At 44.8% G+C, this 20336-nt stretch overlaps 1 protein-coding gene across 1 annotated transcript in view; it reads right to left on the minus strand.

The window, feature by feature from the left end:
• The window catches only part of LOC130117622 (intermembrane lipid transfer protein VPS13B-like), a 457273-nt gene that overhangs the window by 24264 nt on the left and 412673 nt on the right, over positions 1–20336 (minus strand). The window contains exons 49-58 of the mRNA XM_056285747.1: positions 18339–18422; positions 17613–17788; positions 14157–14327; positions 8931–9138; positions 7506–7694; positions 7020–7166; positions 4993–5285; positions 4130–4257; positions 3104–3300; positions 1432–1550 (exon numbers count right to left, since the gene is read on the minus strand). Of these exons, the coding sequence (XP_056141722.1) occupies positions 1432–1550; positions 3104–3300; positions 4130–4257; positions 4993–5285; positions 7020–7166; positions 7506–7694; positions 8931–9138; positions 14157–14327; positions 17613–17788; positions 18339–18422 (1712 nt within the window). The remainder of the gene's footprint in view (positions 1–1431; positions 1551–3103; positions 3301–4129; positions 4258–4992; positions 5286–7019; positions 7167–7505; positions 7695–8930; positions 9139–14156; positions 14328–17612; positions 17789–18338; positions 18423–20336) is intronic.

The raw sequence follows: 20336 nt of genomic DNA on the forward strand, positions 1-20336 counted from the left end.
AGGCATGTGGTAGTCTGCAGCCCTCCCCGGATTGGCAGAGGGGGTGGAGCAGCGACCAGAATTGGCCAAGTCCAACTGAGAGAAAGGGGGAAGGGGGTCCCCCCCCCAAAAAAAGAAGTCAGCTGGTGGCAAGGCCTTGTCCTATCGGGCCCCGTTCTCATGGAATAACCTGCTTGCTGCCGACAACCTAGAGTCTGTTGAGTCCTTTAAATCCAAACTTAAACTCATCATTTTGCCTTAGCCTAAAATTAGTTGCCTTTAATTTTGGTAGTTCACGACAGCGTAAAATTAGTTGCCTTTAAATTTAGTAGTTCGCGACCTGTACTGCATTGTGAGTCGGTTTCTGTCTTAATGAATTTACCAGGCACTGTTCTGCCGATGAGATTATAGAGTATAGACTATTGCAACTGTTCTCCTTGCTCTCACACGTCTTTTCTCTTTCTCTGAATGATGTATTCTCTTGTCTCTTCTCCCATGTATGTAAATGGTGTGATGTGAGTCTCCCCTGTGTGCACGTGTAGTCTGTCCCCTTCCCAGGTCTCCATGGTGATGGTGGTTGCTACCTGGACGCTGCTCAGCATCCTCCTCATCACATTTTTATATATCTTATAAATCCATAAAATATTGTTATCCTGTTTCAATGTTGTATTCCTCTCTCTCTCCGATGTGTGAATTATGTTTTTTCATGTGTCTTCTCCCGTGCATGGGAATAGTGTGATGTGAGTCTGCCCCGTGTGTATGTGTAGTCTGTCCTCTTGCTAGGTCTACATGGTGATGGTGGTCACGAGGCTCAGGTCCTAGGCTGTTCAGGTGACATCTGGAAACTGCTTGGCATCCTCCTCATCATAATCTTCATATAAGTTATAATTCCATTACAATTCTGTTATCCTCTTTCAATGTTGTATTCTGTAAATTGTGTTCTATTCTGTACACACAACAGCCATTGCATGTCTGTCCGTCTTGGGAGAGGGATCCCCCCTCAGTTGCTCTCCCTGAGGTTTATTCCTATTTTTTCTCCTTGTTAAAGGCTTTTTTTGAGGAGTTATTTCTTATACAATGTAAGGGTCTAAGAACAGGATGTTGTGTTGCTGTAAAGCCCCAAGGCAAATTTGTAATTTGTGATATTGGGCTATACAAATAAATCGACTTGACTTGACAGCACAAGAAGGCTTTGTTGCCCTCCTGTGGTGAAAGTGACACATGCTACCTTAACATCAGGGCTGTACCAACCAAACACCAGAGCACTGTCAAATTCAAAATAAATACGACACAAGGAGAACACAGATTTCCTGAGAGCATGACGGACAGTGTGCAGGGAAGCATTCTTAAAAAAATGGTTCTAATTTGTTGAAGCAAACAACAAAACAGAAACATTCAACAACAATAGAAAAAAAAAAAGAAGAAGAAGCAAAAAGACTTTTCTATCCATACCCACTGTGCAGACCCAGCACAGAGTCCAAATCGCCCTCCGGTGCCAGGGACAGAACCAAGGTTCCTCTCTCATAAGTCACATCTATGTAGAGACAGCCAAAGCCTGGCAGGAACACCACCTTAGGAACCACACAACACAGAGAGATATGTATTTTGGCAGATTGAAATTAGCTTTTTCAGTTAGTGCTGGTCAGAACTTATTGTTCAAGCTCTTATTTTGGATATTAAACAAATTACCCTCTGTCTTGGCACATTCTTCAGCCAGAACCTCTTTCATTACCACCTCTTATGCCAAAAGAGTATAAGAGGGTTTTGAGGACAATTACTCTCCCCACAGTAATAGACTAATGTAATAATAGACTAGTAATGTAATAGAAAAATATGACTTGGTCTCTAAGGTAGCTGAGTACTGTATACAGAAAAAGATCAGACTTGTGTGTGAGTGTCTATAAATGTGTTTGTGTGTGCGCGTACGTGTGTGTGTTTTCCATCTGTTAGTGTATAAGAATGAGAGAAAATGAAAACTAAAGCATGGATGACTTTGACTTATGTTGTGCTGAGCTGACTTTAACCCATCATGTTGTTGAATGTTTGTGTGTGTGTGAGTGTGTGAATGTCTCTTTTTTAGTGTGTACATATGTCTGCCTTTGACCTTCACTACTCCAGGGTGAGAGTGATCAGCCCCTCCTCTTAGGGCAGGAAGAATAGCCCTGCTGAGGAGCAGACTGAGCAGACATAACAAGTCCAACCCTTGACCTTTCACCCCTCCCACAAGGGTCAGACTGTGACCTCACAGTAACCAGAGACACTAGACAGCCCTGGCCTAAACGTGAACCTCCCATCAGTTAGACACAACAACAAACATTACACAATGCCTCCTACATGCTAAAGTACTTGTGCGATGGCTACCTTATCTCAGTGGCGCGTGCAACACGCACACACACACACACGTTTGTTTTTCTAAACTTGTGAGGACCCTCACTGACTAAATTTAATCCTTAGTTTGTAACCTTAACCTTAACCATCAGAAATACATGCCTAACCTTGACTCTTACCCGAAATTTAACCTAATCCAAATTCTAACCTTAACCCCAAATCCAAACCCTAGCCCTAAAAATGAATGGCCAAATATATATAAAGTATTAAAATAATTATTGGTAGTAATATTAGTGGTAGTAGTAGATATTGGTCCTCACAAATATAAGAGTACAAGAACACACACACACACACAAACAGGTTAACTGATTGTGATGTGGGATGGTGAGAGTGCATCATTTCTGCGACTGTATGATTTAACAAGGGCGTAACAATCCCTCACATGTGTAAAATCTATAAATAACAGACAGCAGATTTCTGTTATGTGTCTTGGACACCCCTAACAGATTTCATGTAGCGGGGTCCACCCAGCACAGAATTTCGAGTGTTGAGTAAACAACGCTAAATATTTCAAAGTCAGGACTTGTGCACTCCAAATTTTTCTTGATGATGTCTTTTTTATTTATTCTATTTTTACACCTGGGAGGAGGACAAATGGCAAATGTTTTGGCTTGTTAGCCCTTCATTAGTGTAAAGTGTTTTACAAACTCCATACTCGTGGACCCATATTTCTGCATGGTATGAGATATGTGTGTGTGTGTGTGTGTGTGTGTGTGTGTGTGTGTTTTTTTTTTACCTGTGTGCCAGGACTGTTGATATCTATGGGGTCGGTCCAGTCAGTGCTGGTGTGGTCTAAGGTGGTTTTAAGAAGCAGGCTGGGCAGTGACTCTTTTTGCCTGCACTCTGGGAAACCTGAGTAGTGCTGGTAGAGTTCATGGTGCAGAGAGCAGTACGGAGGCAGAGGACAACAGTACACCTCCGTCCTTGGGGTTTCTAAGAGAAGTGGGACAAGAGCAGGGATATTTTATAATTTTTTACTTCGGAAACTGTAGAACCAATTAAACTATGTAATTGATGGTTAATAAACTATGTAATAAATGGTTATATGTGTATGGATGAATAAATTAATGAATGAAGGAACAGTTTGTGTCTGTGTTTGACACACAAAATGTGCAAATGGGTAAATGTCCCCTCCCCCCCTTTTTCTCCCTAATTGTATCTGGCCAATTACTCCACTCTTGCGAGCCGTCCCGGTCGCTGCTCCACCCCCTCTGCCGATCCGGGGAGGGCTGCAGACTACCACATGTCTCCTCGGATACATGTGAAGTCGCCAGCTGCTTCTTTTCACCTGACAGTGAGGAGTTTCACCAGGGGGACGTAGTGCGTGGGAGGATCACGCGATTCTCCCCAGTTCCCCCTCCCCCCCGAACAGGCGCCCCGACCGACCAGGACACATACCCACATCCGACTTCCCACCCGCAGACACAGCCAATTGTGTCTATAAGGACGCCTGACCAAGCTGGAGGTAACAGGGATTTGAACTGGAGATCCCCATGTTGGTAGGCAACAGAATAGACCGCTACGCTACCCAGACACCCCCAAAGGGGTAAATATTGTATGGGCATAGACTATATATGTATGTACATAAATTGACAGTGAAGGAACGCACAAAAGCACAATAGTGTCTAGTGTAGTATGCAGGTTGGAATGGGAAACAGAAAAGAACAATAGAGCGGAGTGTAAGTGAAGCAAAAAAAAAAAAAAATAAAGACAAAAAAAAAAGAAGCAGAACAAAACAAATCAGTTCGATGCCTCCACTTACCTTTGACATTCTCCCTCAGCAGGAGTGGGATAGGACAGCTGTTGTGAATGAGCATGCGCGGGCAGGGGTCCTCATTCAGAGTGATGTATGTCACCCCGAGGTGCTCCTGGTATGTGAGGACCAAGGCTCTGAAACAAACAAACAAACAAACAATACACACGCACGCACGCACACACACACACATACACACACACACACACACACACGTCACATTACTCCTCTGTCCATCTTCTTGTCCCTGAGGTGAACCCATGGGCAGAGCCCTAATTAAAACCAGGCATGAACACACACGCGCAATGCATGCGTGTCCAAGTCTGTGTGTTTTGGCTGGTATGGAGCTGTGTGTGAGTGTGTGTGTGTTTGAGATTATATGTGATACAAACACACACACGCCTTTGACACAATGTGAATGAGGGAACCACAGCTGGCCAATCAACAACCACAAACACAAATGGAATATGTATCTGCGAGGAAAGAATTGATATAAAAATTACTCTGCTCATGGGCCTAATCATGTACGATGTCTGTGTTCTTTGTAATGAGAAATCTGTCCAAACAGTCCTGTAATAAGCTTTACAGCAAGGCCACCCCTGATTAAAAGACGAACGAGAGGGAGAGAGAAAGTGAGAGAAAAAGTAAAAAAAGTTAGACGGACAAAGAGGGAGCGTGTGAAAAAGACGAGCACTGAAAGTGAACGAGGGAAACGATGAGGGCATTGATCTCTGTGTTTCATGGCCAGTGTTTAACAGGCTGCCACCAGCTGAGACTCCTCTTTAATGTGCTGTGCCAGACAGGGTTTTGTGCCCTGCTCTGACTGACTGACTGTCACAGCCAGTAAACCAGAGATGCTTCACTTCACCCACCTGCTGCTCAGACCACCGCTGGAGCACACTTCCCAAGGAACCGACACACTCCTCCGGGGGATGTCCGCTCTGATTGGGGCAGGGAGGCTCCATGATGTGGATCCAGCCCCGGCTGTAGTCTCACCCCCGGGAAGCAGGCTGAAGAGCATGTGCCTGAGGGGCAGAGGGGACTCCACCTCCCTCTGTACGCTGTTTCGGAGCAGGTCCCAGCAAGGCACAGAGAGGGCTCGGGCCGGAGCGTTTTCCTCTGCAGGGGCCAGGGTGAACACTGCTGTGTCTGACAGCTCACACAGCTAGAGGAGAGGAGAGAATAGCATGAAGGTAAGGAATGGGGAGAGGAAGGAAGCAATGAGGCATACAGAGAGGATGAGATACAGGAGAAAAGAGTAAAAAACAGGTGAGCATATGAAAAGAAAGGCAGAGTGGAGAGAGGTGAGATAGCAGAGGGGAGGGCAGCCGGGGTGGAAGGAAAAAGGCAGTGGGAATAAGGTCAACAAGATAACAAAAACAAGGCAAAGAAAGAAGGAGTAGATAAAGGAGAAAAAAAGGAGAGGCAATATAAAGAGGTTGAGAAAGAAGGGTACGAGATGGGACGTAGAAGACATGCAGAGAAGAAAGGGAGTGCAGAAAAAGAAGAAGCGAGTGGTTTCATAAAAAGATACATGGCAAAGCCACAATGTTATTGTATTCCCCTCTTTCCCCTGCTGAGCTCAGTGTTAAATTGGTAGCAGAGGAGCCCTGCTGTGCTGGTTTAGCAGCCAGTGAGCAGTGAGTAGTTGAGTACTGCTGGGATTAGGCATTAAGCATGATGAATAGCTCCACTAGAAAGACATTCCTAGCCTTGTTTGTGGTCTGTGTTATTGTTAAGCCCATCGCCCGATATTTCGTTTTTTTAAGGTCTTTTTTTTGTGTGCAGAGGGGGGTTCAGTCAATTAGTGGCGACTGGCAAGCTCTGCCATCTTCCTTTAAGGGGATCTGAAGACTCGTTAAATGACATCACTGCATTGTTACTCTCTTTGGGGACAAGCAGCAGATGAAAGCAAGGGGGAAACCTGCATCCAATTCTGGCTGTTTGTCTAATGTCCCTGTGAAGTGCTATTGCCACATGGTGAGAACGCTACAGAGAGAAAGGGGGAGCAATATGATCTGATGGAAAATGGCTTGCTACATCCCTTCCATGCATATGTGTGTGTGTGTGTGTGTGTGTGTGTGTGTGTGTGTGTGTGTGTGTGTGTGTGTGTGTGTGTGTGTGTGTGTGTGTGTGTGTGTGTGTTCCACTTGCTTCAGAGGCATAAGTGGTCTGGGGCAGAGATGATGCAGGAGTACATACATAGATGGGCACATGGGCATGCATGCAAGGGCACATGCATACATGAACATGCAATCCCCCCCCACACACACACACACAGACACACACAGATACTTGCTGTTAGCAACCATAAAGACTATGAGGTGGCTGCTAAAGAACCAGGAGTCACAAACGCTTCTCCAAGAGTGGGCTGACTGCATAGTACTGGGCTGGGGAAGGGACTCTTAGACTGGGCAGGCTTCAGTTATACACTTCCGTGCAGTTAAGCATTTAGTTTTGCATAGGTACACCTATGAACTCATTTTTATAATGCACTGCCAGCACTGGGGAAAAGCATGTCTGCAAGTGTTCTCCACGTTTAAAAAAAGATGAGGAAATAAGAGATTTTGATATTTTTCAACCAGCCTTTTTGCAGGTTATAACCTAGCTGGTTTAATGGTAGTCATCTTGTGTTCATGTTAGCTACATTATCTGTGGCTGGTTGTTTTTGTTGGGCCCACAAGGGGAAACGACAGTGCTTGGGTTGAGCTAATGAGGATTAAGTTAAGAGTAGTGAGGACATGGGGCAAAATGACTACATCTGGTACATTTCCTTTTTCTTAAGTGCCCCTAAGAGTTTTTCCTCATTGTTAAGGTTTGCTTTATGCATGTTTCTCGTGTCCTGTTTGGTTTAGTAATTGTAAATTAATATATATCTTATGTTCTCTTTCTTTCTTACCTGGTCGTTAGTCTCCAGTGTGTGGTCAGACAGCAGAGGCCTGTAGTGTATGGTGTAAGGAGTGTTGTTGACTAGAATCATCCTGTCCTCTATCTGCAGAATTTGGATACCGTGCCTCACCATAGAAGACACACAGAACTGACACAACTACGGATGAAACAGACACCGTTAGGTCAGCAGAAGGCTTTTTCACCAGCTGTTAGATACGTTGCTATGGCTCTACAGAGAACCATGTGTCAGAAAACAGGAAACAAAAAACTAAATAAAACAAAGGATGTTAAAAGTATTTCCACTCTTACACACAAATGCTTTGTCAGGTTTACAGAAAATGTGAAGAAGATACCCAATATCAAACCCAGAAGTGATGAGGCAACAGAAAACGACAATCACATTAATGCAAAGTATCTGTAAAGTATATAATTATTACATGACGCCTCAAGCTGTAATATATGATAGGCTATAAGTTTGACACTTGTCCCCACGGACCTTCTGCCTTCCAGGGAATGCTCCGAGGGCAATGTCCACCTCCACGTAGCCCTCCTCATCCAGTGTAACGACCTCTGATCCTGAGCCCTCTTTCCATCGAGGAGAAGTCAGGTCATGTACCAGTTTCAGTGCTGTGGACTTGTGGACCGTGTTGGTGTGGGCCCAGTAGATCCCTATCTGGAAGGCTTCCTGTGTTGAGAGGCATTGTGTGGGGGTCAGGATGGCGGTGTGGGATAGTGAGGGTAAGAAGGGGAGAAGAGTACGTGGTTACAATCAGGAAGAAATGGAGAATTGAGGAAGGGAAGAGCAAAAGGTCAAATCCATCTGCCTGTAATGCCTGGTGGTATTCATAATCACACTTGACTGCACTGGATCTTGTTAAATAATTTGTCACACATTTTTAATCAACTGTGGCCACAATTCAAGCAATTTTAGTCATTTTCCATATTCACTTCATGACGAAACACTGGATGTGAATGAGGCGTATTTGACCACTCAATGGCAATGTCAGGAAGATGTAATTTACTCCACTGGCCCATGCTGCTGGAGCCTGACTGACATATATTGATTGTACGTTTGGCCTTTGAAAGTTTCTGTCAGTGAGTATAAACTAAAGCAAAACTAATTCCAGTGTTCGATCGCTGTTTCTTCAGTTCTCAGAGATCCATAGCCAAGTTCTCTCTCTTCTCAACATAGGGCGCTATGGAAACTAGCTTGTGTTTGTTTGCTATTTCACACGCTATTGTACATTCACAACTTTTTATTTTGGTTCCTTCGTTGAGGCGCAACGGCCCTTATCCTTTGATACGCTGCCTCCTCACTTAGCACTGGCGTAAGCAGCTGCAAACAGGATGTGTGTGTATGCGTGTGTGTGTGTGTGTTTATGTTTTCAGAGGGAAAACCATCAGCAGACCTCTTGCACTGATCTTGGGCTCTAGTGAGAAGACATGCCTACAGTATATGGTGATAGCATTTGGCAACAGATGAGTTAGACAGCTAATGTAATGATCATGCAACTTTGGTAGATTATCTCGTGTTTTATGCATCATGGTCAGGCGTCCCACCCTTCTGGTTGAAGAGCAGGTCAGATCACTGAAGCTACCCTGCTCTGAGGGCTTGGCACAAAAAAGGACAGCTTGGTATGCTGTAAGGATAAAATACGACATGGTCCATGTATTTAGATGATAGTGGACTGTAGACGGATCAGCCAAGTCCTAGCTTTCTCACTGTATAATAAATTTGATCCGACTGGAAAATTTTGCCTATTAAATGCCCTGTTTAAAGTGCCAAGTCCAGTGCTTTTTTTTTTTTTTGGATGCAGAATGCTGCAAGCTCATTTTTATAATGTCCTTTTCACCAAGTGTTTGTCAAGTGTCTTTCTCAAGTGGAACATCAACATCAGGATGTGGATATATAGCTAGTGACCTTGAAATTGGGCGGTACGATGACTTTGCCAGCTGGTATCTGCAGTACAATTGTCTCTCCCTCAAACAGCCAGAGGTCCCACTGGGAGTGGTTGGCCAGCAGGGCCCAGGGCAGCAGCTCCACCAACAGGGTGTTTAGGCCCGACTTCCAGCAGGACAACTTCACTTGCATGGGGCTGTCCCACTGGGCAAGGGAGTCCAATACCGACCTGTGGAGCAAAAAAGTGTCATAGATAATTCATTTTATTAAATAGCTATTATAGACAAATCTTATGTTGCCACTGTTCTACCTATTGAGATACATAGGAGCTCAGGTAAACAGTCATAAAGAGAATGCAGGCATGCTGCATAGGTAATGCTACATGTTCTTATGATAAAGACCTGAGAAGCAAACATTAACATTGGTGACTGGAGCATTCACTTGCCATCAACAAAACTAAAACCATAATTTCTTTTGTGTGGATTATCATGTGAATTGGCTGCAGGTATCTATAACAATCATCAAACAAGTTGAATAAATTAGTATGATCTTAAATGGCTATTTTAAATGAATTGGAGAGACTCAGACTGTTCTCAGACCAGCAATAAAATACAGCCTGTTAGCACATTGGCACTAGTTGTACAGACCGTTAAAAGATACAGAAAGCAATTGTTGGAAAACAACTTCTTTTAGCATACTAACGCAAATAGATACACATAAACAACAGTTATACACAAACAAATACATACACGAACAAATACACACAGATATGCACATGTGCAGACACAGACAATCAGGCAGACAGACATGAACGCAATACCATTTTTTTTTTTTACTCCTTTATTAATCCCCATGGGGCAATTCTTCCTCTGCATTTAACCCATCCTAGCTGTGTAGCTAGGAGCAGTGGGCAGCCGCCGTGCAGCACCTGGGGACCAACTCCAGTTCGTCTTGCGATGCCTCGGTCAGGGGTACAGACAGGAGTATTAACCCTAACATGCATGTCTTTTTTCTTTTTTCTTTTTTTGATGGTGGGGGAAACCAGAGCATCTGAAGAAAACCCACCGCAGACACGGGGAGAACATGCAGACTCCACACAGAAGATGACCTGGGATGACCCCCAAGGTTGGACAACCCTGGGGTTCAAACCCAGGCCCTTCTTGCTGTGAGGCGACAGCGCTAACCACTAGGCCACCGTGCTGCCCAATACGATTTTTTCCGCTTGTCTACTGACACCAAAGTCATTTCATACTAATGCCGGTCTTGTGAATCCGAAACAGAGTTGAGAGCCACAGAGGAGGCAGATAAACAATTCACTCAGCCTCAAAGCTCAAAGCCATCAAACAGCAGCCTGGTCTTACCATTGTCCCAAGGCCAGCTTGATTCTTCTCAACCTGCCCCACCCTCTTACACTTGTTAAACACCCAACCCTGCTGAGAGTCAGGTCCAAAAACAGCACAACTGAAAGGTGTTCTTCCTCATTGGCTAGTGAGTGTCTTCTGTATAGTGTGTGTGTGTATGTGTCTGCGTGCGTGCACTTACATGTGTGTGTGTGAGAGAGCAAGACAGACTAAAGAAGGGGTTGACCTCGAGGCTGAGGGCAGCAAAGTGCAGTTCCCATAAATCACATTACTGATCCCACAAAAAAGTAGCTCAAATAAATGTGCTCAGCAGCTTGTGTCAGGGCCTGCCAACACTGACATACAGTTTTCAGAAGTGTGAATTCTGACAGCCATGCTGTTAGACACGCGCGCACGCACACACACACGCGCGCGCGCACGCACACACACACACGCGCGCGCGCGCGCACACACACACACACACGCACACACACACACACACACACACACACAACCGATACAAGATGTTTGTTTTAAGGACTGTGGAGGTGCCTCTCTGCAATTAAAATCCCAACAGAGAGAGAAAAATAACATTTACCACTTTCAACTTCCTCTGCCCCTCGATACACAATATTTATCCACTCCCAGCCAAGAAGGCCAGTGGTTTCTCCACTGTACCAGAGAGCTCGAAACATCTGTCTTAACAGCGCGATGTTATCAACCTAATGGAAAAACAAATTAATTAATTGTGGCTTTTACTTTCTGTGCAAATTCTGAGGAATTTGGAGACAGGGATCGGTTGTGTTAATGCTCTCTTTTATCTTTCTATTTTTTTCTCACTCTCCCTCACATTGAGCTGTAGACACCTGGCCCAACACAAAGTGCCAGTCTCCATGATGGGAAATGTGTGTTGGCCTTGGGCTCGTGTTTTAGAAGGCAGGATCACAGAGGACAGAGAAGGCATGGTGACAGAGAAAAACAACACCCCTATTACTTTGCTCTACCCCAAGATGGAGTGTGTGTGTGTGTGTGTGTGTGTGTGTGTGCGTGCGTGCGTGCGTGCGTGCGTGTGCGTGTGTGTGTATGTGTGTGTCTGAGATGGCTCCTAATATGTGTTTAACATTGAAATGTGAGAAATAATAGAGTTTATATGCATGTATGGCACTATGTGTTCCATGCATAAACATGTTTGAGACTTGCTTGGGTGTGTGTGTGTGTGTGTGTGTGTGTGTGTGTGTGAGAGAGAGAGAGAGAGAGAGAGAGAGGAGAGAGAGAGAGAGAGAGCGAGAAAGAGAGAGAGAGAGAGAGAGAGAGAGAGAGAGAGAGAGAGAGAGAGAGAGAGAGAGAGAGAGAGAGAGAGAGAGAGAGAGAGAGAGAGAGAGGGGAGAAACCCAAGCAACCACAAAAAGACATATGGCCCATATACCCAGCAGATCTGTGTGTACTCTTGGTAACAATGCCTCTTGCAGAGCACAGGGGTGAATGTTCTGCGGCTGCTATCAAGATGTGATTGCCTTGTGACAAAAGACGTTTCCCAGGGAGATGTGTGCGGACAAAGTCACAAGAGTGCGCCACACCACAGTATACACCCACAAACGACATACATATACACATGCAAGCTCTCGCACACAACCACAGACATGCACACGTGGGCAAACGCACATACGAGTGCACCCATGTAGTGCATTAGCGAATCAGTGCCAAGTTTTAAGTGCATGCAAGGCGTCATCACTTGTGTGAGAAAGTGGCTCTGTGACAGGGTGACAGTGTAAATCTCTGGTCCGTGGAGGACAGCAGAGGGATTCCTACTGACATCTGATGTATGGCTCTGCATTGTCTTTGCCGTTACTGTGTTACTGTCTGAATAAAGAATCAACAATAAAGAGAAGCCTCCCTCATTAAAGGCTCTGTCTTGCACAACTTGTTGCTTTGAGGGGGAACACCATATGAAGCTTTCGATTACAAAAACATGCTGGCGGGTCTCTGAACTTCAGTTATGACCTGATTGATTACTTGCCACAAAATTTCTATACTAAAGATTCAAGAGAATGATGAATGTGAAATAATTACAAAGGATCATGGGGTATATCCTTGTTTCTCGGTGGTCTGGGACGCTTTCCATGTACTCTGTCACATTGTGAGTTTGAATCCGAAACACGACCTGCGCCACCCTCTCTCAATCCTGCCATCGCTGATGAACCCACGGGGTCCACAACATTGTGACAGGCCACAATCTATACAGGTTTAATTCTATAAGTGCAGAGGCCACATCTTCAAGGCTACCCCCCCCCTTCTCCTCAGTTGTACTTGGCCAATTAACCCACTCTTCCTAGCCGTCCTGGTCGCTGTGCCACCCCCTCTGCCGATCCAGGGACCACATGCCTCCTCCGATACATGCGGAGTCAAAAGCCGCTTCTTTTCACCTGACAGTGAGGAGTTTCACCAGGGGGACATAGCGCATGGGAGGATCACACTATTCCTCCAGTCCCCCCCCACCCCCCGAACAGACGCCCCGACCGACCAGAGGAGGCGCTAGTGCAGCAACCAGGACACATACCCACATCCGGCTTCCCACCCGCAGACTTGGCCAGTTGTGTTTGTAGGGACGCCCAACCAAGCCGGGCGCCCCTTCAAGGCTATGTTAAAAACAATCCCATAAAAAAAGGAATTTTTCAAAACATGAAAATAACGATTTACATGAACTACATTACACAACACATTCATTATACAGCTATAGACAGTCTGAAGATATGCCATAACTGATCCAGTATGAGTCATAAAGGTTTTATTCATATGTTATGACTCCACCTCGCAGGCTGATAATTCTCGTGTTAGGCTTACTTCTCATCTGGACTGAGTATCCGGCTCTCCAGATGTGGTATGGCGTAATCATCAAGCATACAGCTACAGAAGACATTAGTGGAGGCAAGAAACCAGTCAGTAGCCCTAACACAGGAGTTATTAGCCTGCAATCATAACATATGAATAAAACCTTTATGACTCACACTGGATCAGCTATGGCATATCTACAGACTGTCTATAGCTGTGTAATGAATGTGTTGTGTAATGTAATTGTGTAATGTAGTTAATGTAAATTGTTACCAAATGTTTAACTGACAGAATTGTTTTTAAAGGGCAGATTACCGTTTGTGGAAGCAAGACCTCATTACATCTTCGATGGCCATTATTTAAATTATTTAGAGTTGTATAGACAAAAACCTCGCTGTTCACTTCAGTACTGAGAAATTTTCCCCATTGCTGAATCTCCTCCCTGGACTTCAACACAGTCCGGTGAGGCAATTGTTTAAACCTTCAAAAACCATGAATTCTAGGCATTTGGGTACCCTTAAACCAAGAAATACCCCCCCCCTTTTCTCCCTAATTGGATCTGGCCAATTACCCCCTCTTCCGAGCTATCCTGGTTGCTGCTCCACCCCCTCTGCTGATCTGGGGAGGGCTGCAGACTACCACATGCCTCCTCTGATACATGTGGAATCATCAGCTGCTTCTTTTCACCTGACAGAGAGGAGTTTCGCCAGGGGGACGTTGCACGTGGGAGGATCATGCTATTCCCCCCAGTTCCCCCTCCCTTCCAAACAGGCACCCTGACCGACCAGCGGAGGTGCTAGTGCAGCGACCAGGACACATACCCACATCCGGCTTCCCATCCACAGACACGGCCAATTGTGTCTGTAGGGCTGCACAACCAAGCCGGAGGTAACACGGGGATCCAAACCGGTGATCCCTGTGTTGGTAGGCAACAGAACAGACCACTATGCTACCCGGATGCCCCTCTTTTTACAAAAATTTACCAAAAACCCCATACTGTTTGCACGGACACACGTGGCAGGAGGTGCGAAAAAGGGACATATGAGTCAGTGGAGATGTAACAAGTAGTATCGGGTACCTGTCTGTGTCTTTGGTGATGTAAGGCCATGGTGGCTCAGTGGAGGCCTTCAGACCATAGAAGTCAGTCAGGATGTGCTCCAGGTTGTTCTCAGACCCGGCTTTGTTTGCTATCTGTTTGATCAGGCTGGTGGAGATTGGTACAGCGCAGTGAGAAGCATCCTCCTCCTCCCTGGTGGATGGAGCACAACCACATCAAGATCAACACAGGCATTTGTGCACAATTTTGTGTGAACATGCATGTGTGAAAATCATTCATTGAACAATTTTACATTTGTAGTATATATATCTCATGTGAGAGACTATATACTATGGCACACATGGCAAGTGCTTCATTAAAAAGGGCTTACTTTGTTTACTCAAACTATGACAGGAACAAGGTGAACTTTTTTCGTGTAGAACTACAAAAGCTGTTGACAATAACTTACCACTGACATTGTTCTATTTGATACAGTTAGACTAACCCTCATTTAAACTATTTTCCTTTCTTCTGAAACCTCAGTGAGGGTTGGCCCTCCATTTTGTTTTTACTCACAAGCAGTTTTCCTTTACAACCGCTAATTCATAACGATCACAGAGGTGGCTAAGCAGCAGTAAATAATCTGATCACATACTTTAGCCCCAGACACTGGTCAATTTTGGCTTTGCAAACAAGATGAAAAACTTTAAACAGTCAAATAGCCTCTTCTCTCTTTCTGGGTCACATCCAGTTCCACTTGGCTAACATGAACCGGCCCCTCACCCTGGAGCAGCGGTTTATTAATAGAGCCCATTGTGCTATAAAAGGAACACAGGGGCTATTGGCTAGAGGACAGAGGAGAAGGACAACGTGCTGACAGGAAGCTTTTCATCCAGACCAGTTCCTGGGGTGTTGGGTGGGAAGGGATTGCAATAGGCTTCTGATTCTTAACCTCTTGTCTTCTCATGTGGTGGCTAGTATGGGGAGAGAGGACACAACAGCGCTGGTTAAGACTTGTCTATCTGTCTGTTGTGTCTCAGACCGCAGCTCTGTTCTCTACCTCGTCCATTAGAGGCCGCAACTATGTGTAATTACAGGAAGGAAAGATGAGCTGCTGACCAGCAAACATTCAAAGATTGAATCTCTCCTCCAGTTTTTCTTTTTTTGGGGGGGGGGGGGGCACGTGTAATTTTTGGTGTGGAATTTGAAGACTGTTTTGTGTGTGTGTGTGATGGGACATTCAGAGAAGCAGGCGGGGGTTTTGCAGGGATGGGGTGAGATGGCTGGGGATGAACTGAGCAGGGGGACAGGAGAAGGGGGTATGTTAGTTTATGCGGTGAGAGGCGGTCTAGACAGGGGACGATTGTAAACAGAAGGAGCACTGTGGTCGACGTCCAGAAACAAGACACTTAGTTGTTTTTGGGCTTTCTTTTTGTGTGCAAGACAAGGATTCATCTACAACAAAAGAGTCCAAATATATCCCCAGTCACTGTATGGGCACTGTGGCTCCTTCATGGCAGTTCAAATCCAAACAAATTTTGTGACCAGATATCTAAACATTAAACAGTGTTTGGTGCAGTGAAAATTCTCTCTGGGAGTGTCGATTACACCCAACGTTTACTCTGTTTACTCAGATCACCACTAGCTGCTACCAAAGGGGCGATTTTTCTTTCAAGGGGCCACATTAAACAACACAGATTACAGATGTACAGATAACAATTGCAGTAGGAGCAGCAATAATGCACTATGTACATGTGGTTCTGTGTAGTTTACCGGCTAAAAACTGGCATTCATGCCACTAAGGTTAGAGGCCTCTCTTTCTCCCTACTAAAATACAAACACTCATGGTAGTTTGAGCATTTTTGGATAAAGGCGTTCACTAATCACAGGCATAACACACACCAGGTGTGAAAACAATGCGGACAGCATAATTTTAAATGTAGTGATGAATGGCATTTTTTCAGCCCAGTGCTGATCCATGACTTAAATACTTTACTCATTTCATTAGAGTCTAAAAGGTCACAACGCACATTTTGGAAAAAAAAAAAGCCATTTGGTTTGAGCAGAATCCTGACTTCACGCCGATAAACACTGACAGAACATTTGCTGTGCACTGAGAGACCTGACCTACAGAAACAATAATATCAGGTGGGTGTTATGAAACATCCAGGAAGTTGTTTTTTGACAGTGGTTGAGTAGTTGCTTTTTTTGTGTAGTGACATTTCTTTGGACTAGATGATGTGGACAAGATGTCCAAGTGTGGGCTCTGATTGGCAAACAGAGAGTGAACAGCTATTGTGATTTATGTGACAGATGTTACCCAAGATGAAGTGGTGTCTCTGTCACACTCACACTGGCACGGACCACACACAGACACATAAGGACACACACTAAGCATCCACACACACACACACACACACACACACGCGCGCGCGCACACACACACACACACGCGCACACACAACAAACACAAAGACCTCTATCCAATACACCAACAGACCACATCCAAGCACACAAGCAGACATATATGCACATACATGCACGTGCATGCACGGACAGATACACAACAAAACTTAGGGCCAAAAACCTGCTCTCTGTTAGGGCTCCTATCTAAATGAGGTGTAATTATGGCCCAACTTGACATGTTGGAATGGGAGTGGTATCTCAGCTGCTGCCAAGCTGGCTTCCTCCTCCCCTGAAACATGCCTGGATTCCTTTGGATCATGTCTCCGTGTTGGCTCGCAGATATCAGTATGTGGTGTGAGGGAATGTTAAGTAAGTGTCTCTCTCTCTGCACTAAATAGAGACATAAAACCTCTATTATGGGATATGAGAGTCAGAGTATATGGTTTACAGCATTATGATCTCGTTCATGATGACATACTCTGGGAGACGTGCACTGTGCAATAAGGGGAACCTCAGTGAATCAGCTAGTTGATCAAAATCCATCTCTCTGGATTTCATAACCTACTGCATGACAAAAAAAGAAGTTATACCTAATTATGTGCTGCTCCACGACACTGTAGACTGACGTATTGGTATATATTTTACTCCAAAAGCGTGATGTTTCCATTTTAGACAATTTGTAAGTCTTGAATTATGTACAGTGTAGCGTAAAGCAGAGAAAAGTTATTTTTGTTTAACTCCAAGATGAGGTAGTGCACAAGGTCTAGTGTTGAGTAGGGACTGCCATTAGTACCGCTCACCCTGGTGGTGTATAAGGAGTTATGTAGTAAATTTAGCTCAATGATACAGTAAGTAACAGGTTGTGTATGAAGGTCAATTTTGTTGTGTATTTTTGGAAGGGAAGGTGGCAAGGAAGGTCAGCATTAGTTTTTAATAGTGATCACTGGTGGCCCTGGAGTATAATGGGTGGAGTATTGCTAAATGGTTTTGAGTTTTTACCTGGACTGGAGGGTGAGGCAGTGTAAGAGTGCAGTGTTTCACAGGGCTTAATGGTGGACCTGGTTAGGTGAGTGGTGCACTGCAGTTTTCTACCTGGCCTGGAAAGTGAGATGGTGGGTGAGGTCAACCTCAGTGTTTAGCAGAGGTTCCTGGTGACCCTGTCCTTGTATCAGCTGGCTCTCTCTCAGACCCAGACTCCTCTTCTCTATGTGGATGATGACTGGGTCTGGCAGATGGCTTCTCATCACAAACAATGGACTAAAAACCACCTGACAATGAGGATACACAGAGTAGACACACGGGTAAGATAAACTGTTCAGCAACTAAAATCGTCCTTCTATGGCAGGACACTGGCCAGGATGGTTAGCGGATAATGGGAACAGTGATGATGATGATGATGATGACCAATCTGCTCAGTCTCTAGGATGATGCTTCTGGAGAATCTTATTCATAAAGTCCCCTCTTGCTCTGGACCAGTAATCCTATTCAGATTGCTGCTCTCTCCTTAGGCATATTGGAAGTTTTAAGTTTTCTGAGCATGGGCATCTTGCTCTCATTACCTAGTGGAAGCTAGAGAAGCCTATTCATAATTATACACACGAGTGATTTTAATCACTGTGGGTGTTAGTCTCAGGATTGGTGGGTGCAACTGCAACACCCAAAAATAACAACATGGGATTCAAAACAAAACCCCAACTGTACGTCTGAATGTGGAAATATCCAAAAAAAAAAAAAATCAAAACAAAATAAAAAAAATATGGTGAGTTACACACAGTGATGGCTTGTTTATATATGTGTGTGTGTTTTCAGGACACTCACCACCCTCTGTTGCATGTGAGAATCGGGTTCAATGGTGATAAGTGTACACCACACATACAGCAGCGAACCACTGGAGCAAGGAACCTATAAGGAGAGAAGCAGAAAGCTGCTGATTGATCACTTATCAGTTGGTATCAACTTTCAACAATCAAATCTATGACAAGTTACATGAGATCAGATTCTTTTAAATGCTTTTTGGTAAGATGTCTTTTGCACATCTGTGCCATGCTTGGTAGGAGATGGGATGTTTGCAATATCAATCATGTCTTTACATTAACTTATATTAACAATTTTTGGTGCGTGCCATTCTTTTGTGAAATTTCAACATGGAAAACTCCCAATCAATTAGACTCGTGGTCATTATATTTGTGTTCTTTTGCGGTTGGAATTTAACATTGACATAAATATGGATATCTGATGACTAAAGTACCCTCAGTTACTTACAAAATGTTTATAGCCTACATCAGAAACAAATTATCTTGTTTTTCCCCTAAAAAACTTTGTCACTTGGCTTCCCTCAGTAGTTAAAACTCTCCCGATTCTCCAACACTATGGCATGGCTTAGGCGACTGACAATTTAACTGTTAGTGCTGGATAATAGGCTATTAGAGGCAGTTAAATCCCACTAAGATTTAAAAGCTGAGAATGTGCCCTCCAAAGGCTGAAGGCTCTTAATGTGTCACTGGTGTACGTCCCCTTTATCCCTTGCTCCTCGTTAAAGTATGGCGATGCCAAGCCATGTAACTAGTGGTCTAATTTATGACAGGCCAGGGACTTCATTTAGGGACAGCAGGATGGAGCGAGGAGGCACCACTGAACATTCAGTTCTGTGGTACTGGACCTCACAAAACAGCACATTTCCCTGGATAAGGGAGTGAAATGCTGGCAAACAATTGACTGGGGAAAGGGAAAAACCGTAACCCCCCCACTGTTAGCCGGGTCGACGAAAAACACTCACCAGGAGGGTAAGGTTATGATGACCCTATGTGTTTTATCATGAATAAAGAATGAGGATGAAAAAAAGACTTTAATAATAATAAAGACTTGGGAGGAAGGAGCGATAAGAGGAAGGCGAGTTATAAATTGAAAAAAAAAAAAGGACTTGGGAGGAAGGAGCGATAAGAGGAAGATGAGTTACTTGAGATGGAAAACTGATGATGCATGGGTGAGAGAGAGAAAGGGGGAATGACAAGATGGAGAAAATGGCAAAGACATACAACGGGCGGGTGAAACGGTAAAAGCGGTGGACACATAGCATCCGGGTAGCGTGGTGGTCTCTTCCGTTGCCTACCAACACGAAGATCGCCGGTTGGAATCCCCTTGTTACCTCCAGCTTGGTCAGGTGTCCCTACAGACACAATTGGCTGTGTATGCGGGTGGGAAGCTGGATATGGGTTTGTGTCCTGGTTGTGGCACTACCACCTGCTCTGGTAGTGTGATGCTCCCACGCGCTATGTCCCCCTGGCGAAACTCCTCACTGTCAGGTGAAGAGAAGTAGCTGGCAACGCCACATGTTTCGGAGGAGGCATGTGGTAAGTCTGCAGCCCTCCCTGGATCGGCAGAGGGGGTGGAGCAGTGACCAGGATGGCTTGGAAGAGTGGGGTAATTGGCTGGATACAATTGGGGAGAAAAAGGGGGAGGCAAAAAAAAGCGGTGGACATGCCTGATGGTGGGGATGAGGCAGATGGATGCAAGGGAGTTAGTCACGCAGTTGATGAATGAGAGTATGTGGGTGAGATTAAAACAGTGGGGAGGGTGAGACTGAAAAAAAAAGAAAAGAAAAAAGACAAAGATGGAGAGATCTGAAGACTCAGCTACTAGCCCAGGCAGCCCCCTCAATTGGAGCCAAACCTCCATATGCGGAATGAATGACTGATCTAAGGAGGGGAGATAACAGTGGAGGTTGGACTCAAGTCAGAGATGTTAAAACTCACACACAGAAGCCGCAGAAGCAGGATAGCTAGTTGCTCACAACGTGGGACTGATAAAGACATACAG

The sequence above is a fragment of the Lampris incognitus genome, chromosome 9 (assembly GCF_029633865.1).
Source record: "Lampris incognitus isolate fLamInc1 chromosome 9, fLamInc1.hap2, whole genome shotgun sequence".
Classification (NCBI taxonomy): domain Eukaryota; kingdom Metazoa; phylum Chordata; class Actinopteri; order Lampriformes; family Lampridae; genus Lampris; species Lampris incognitus.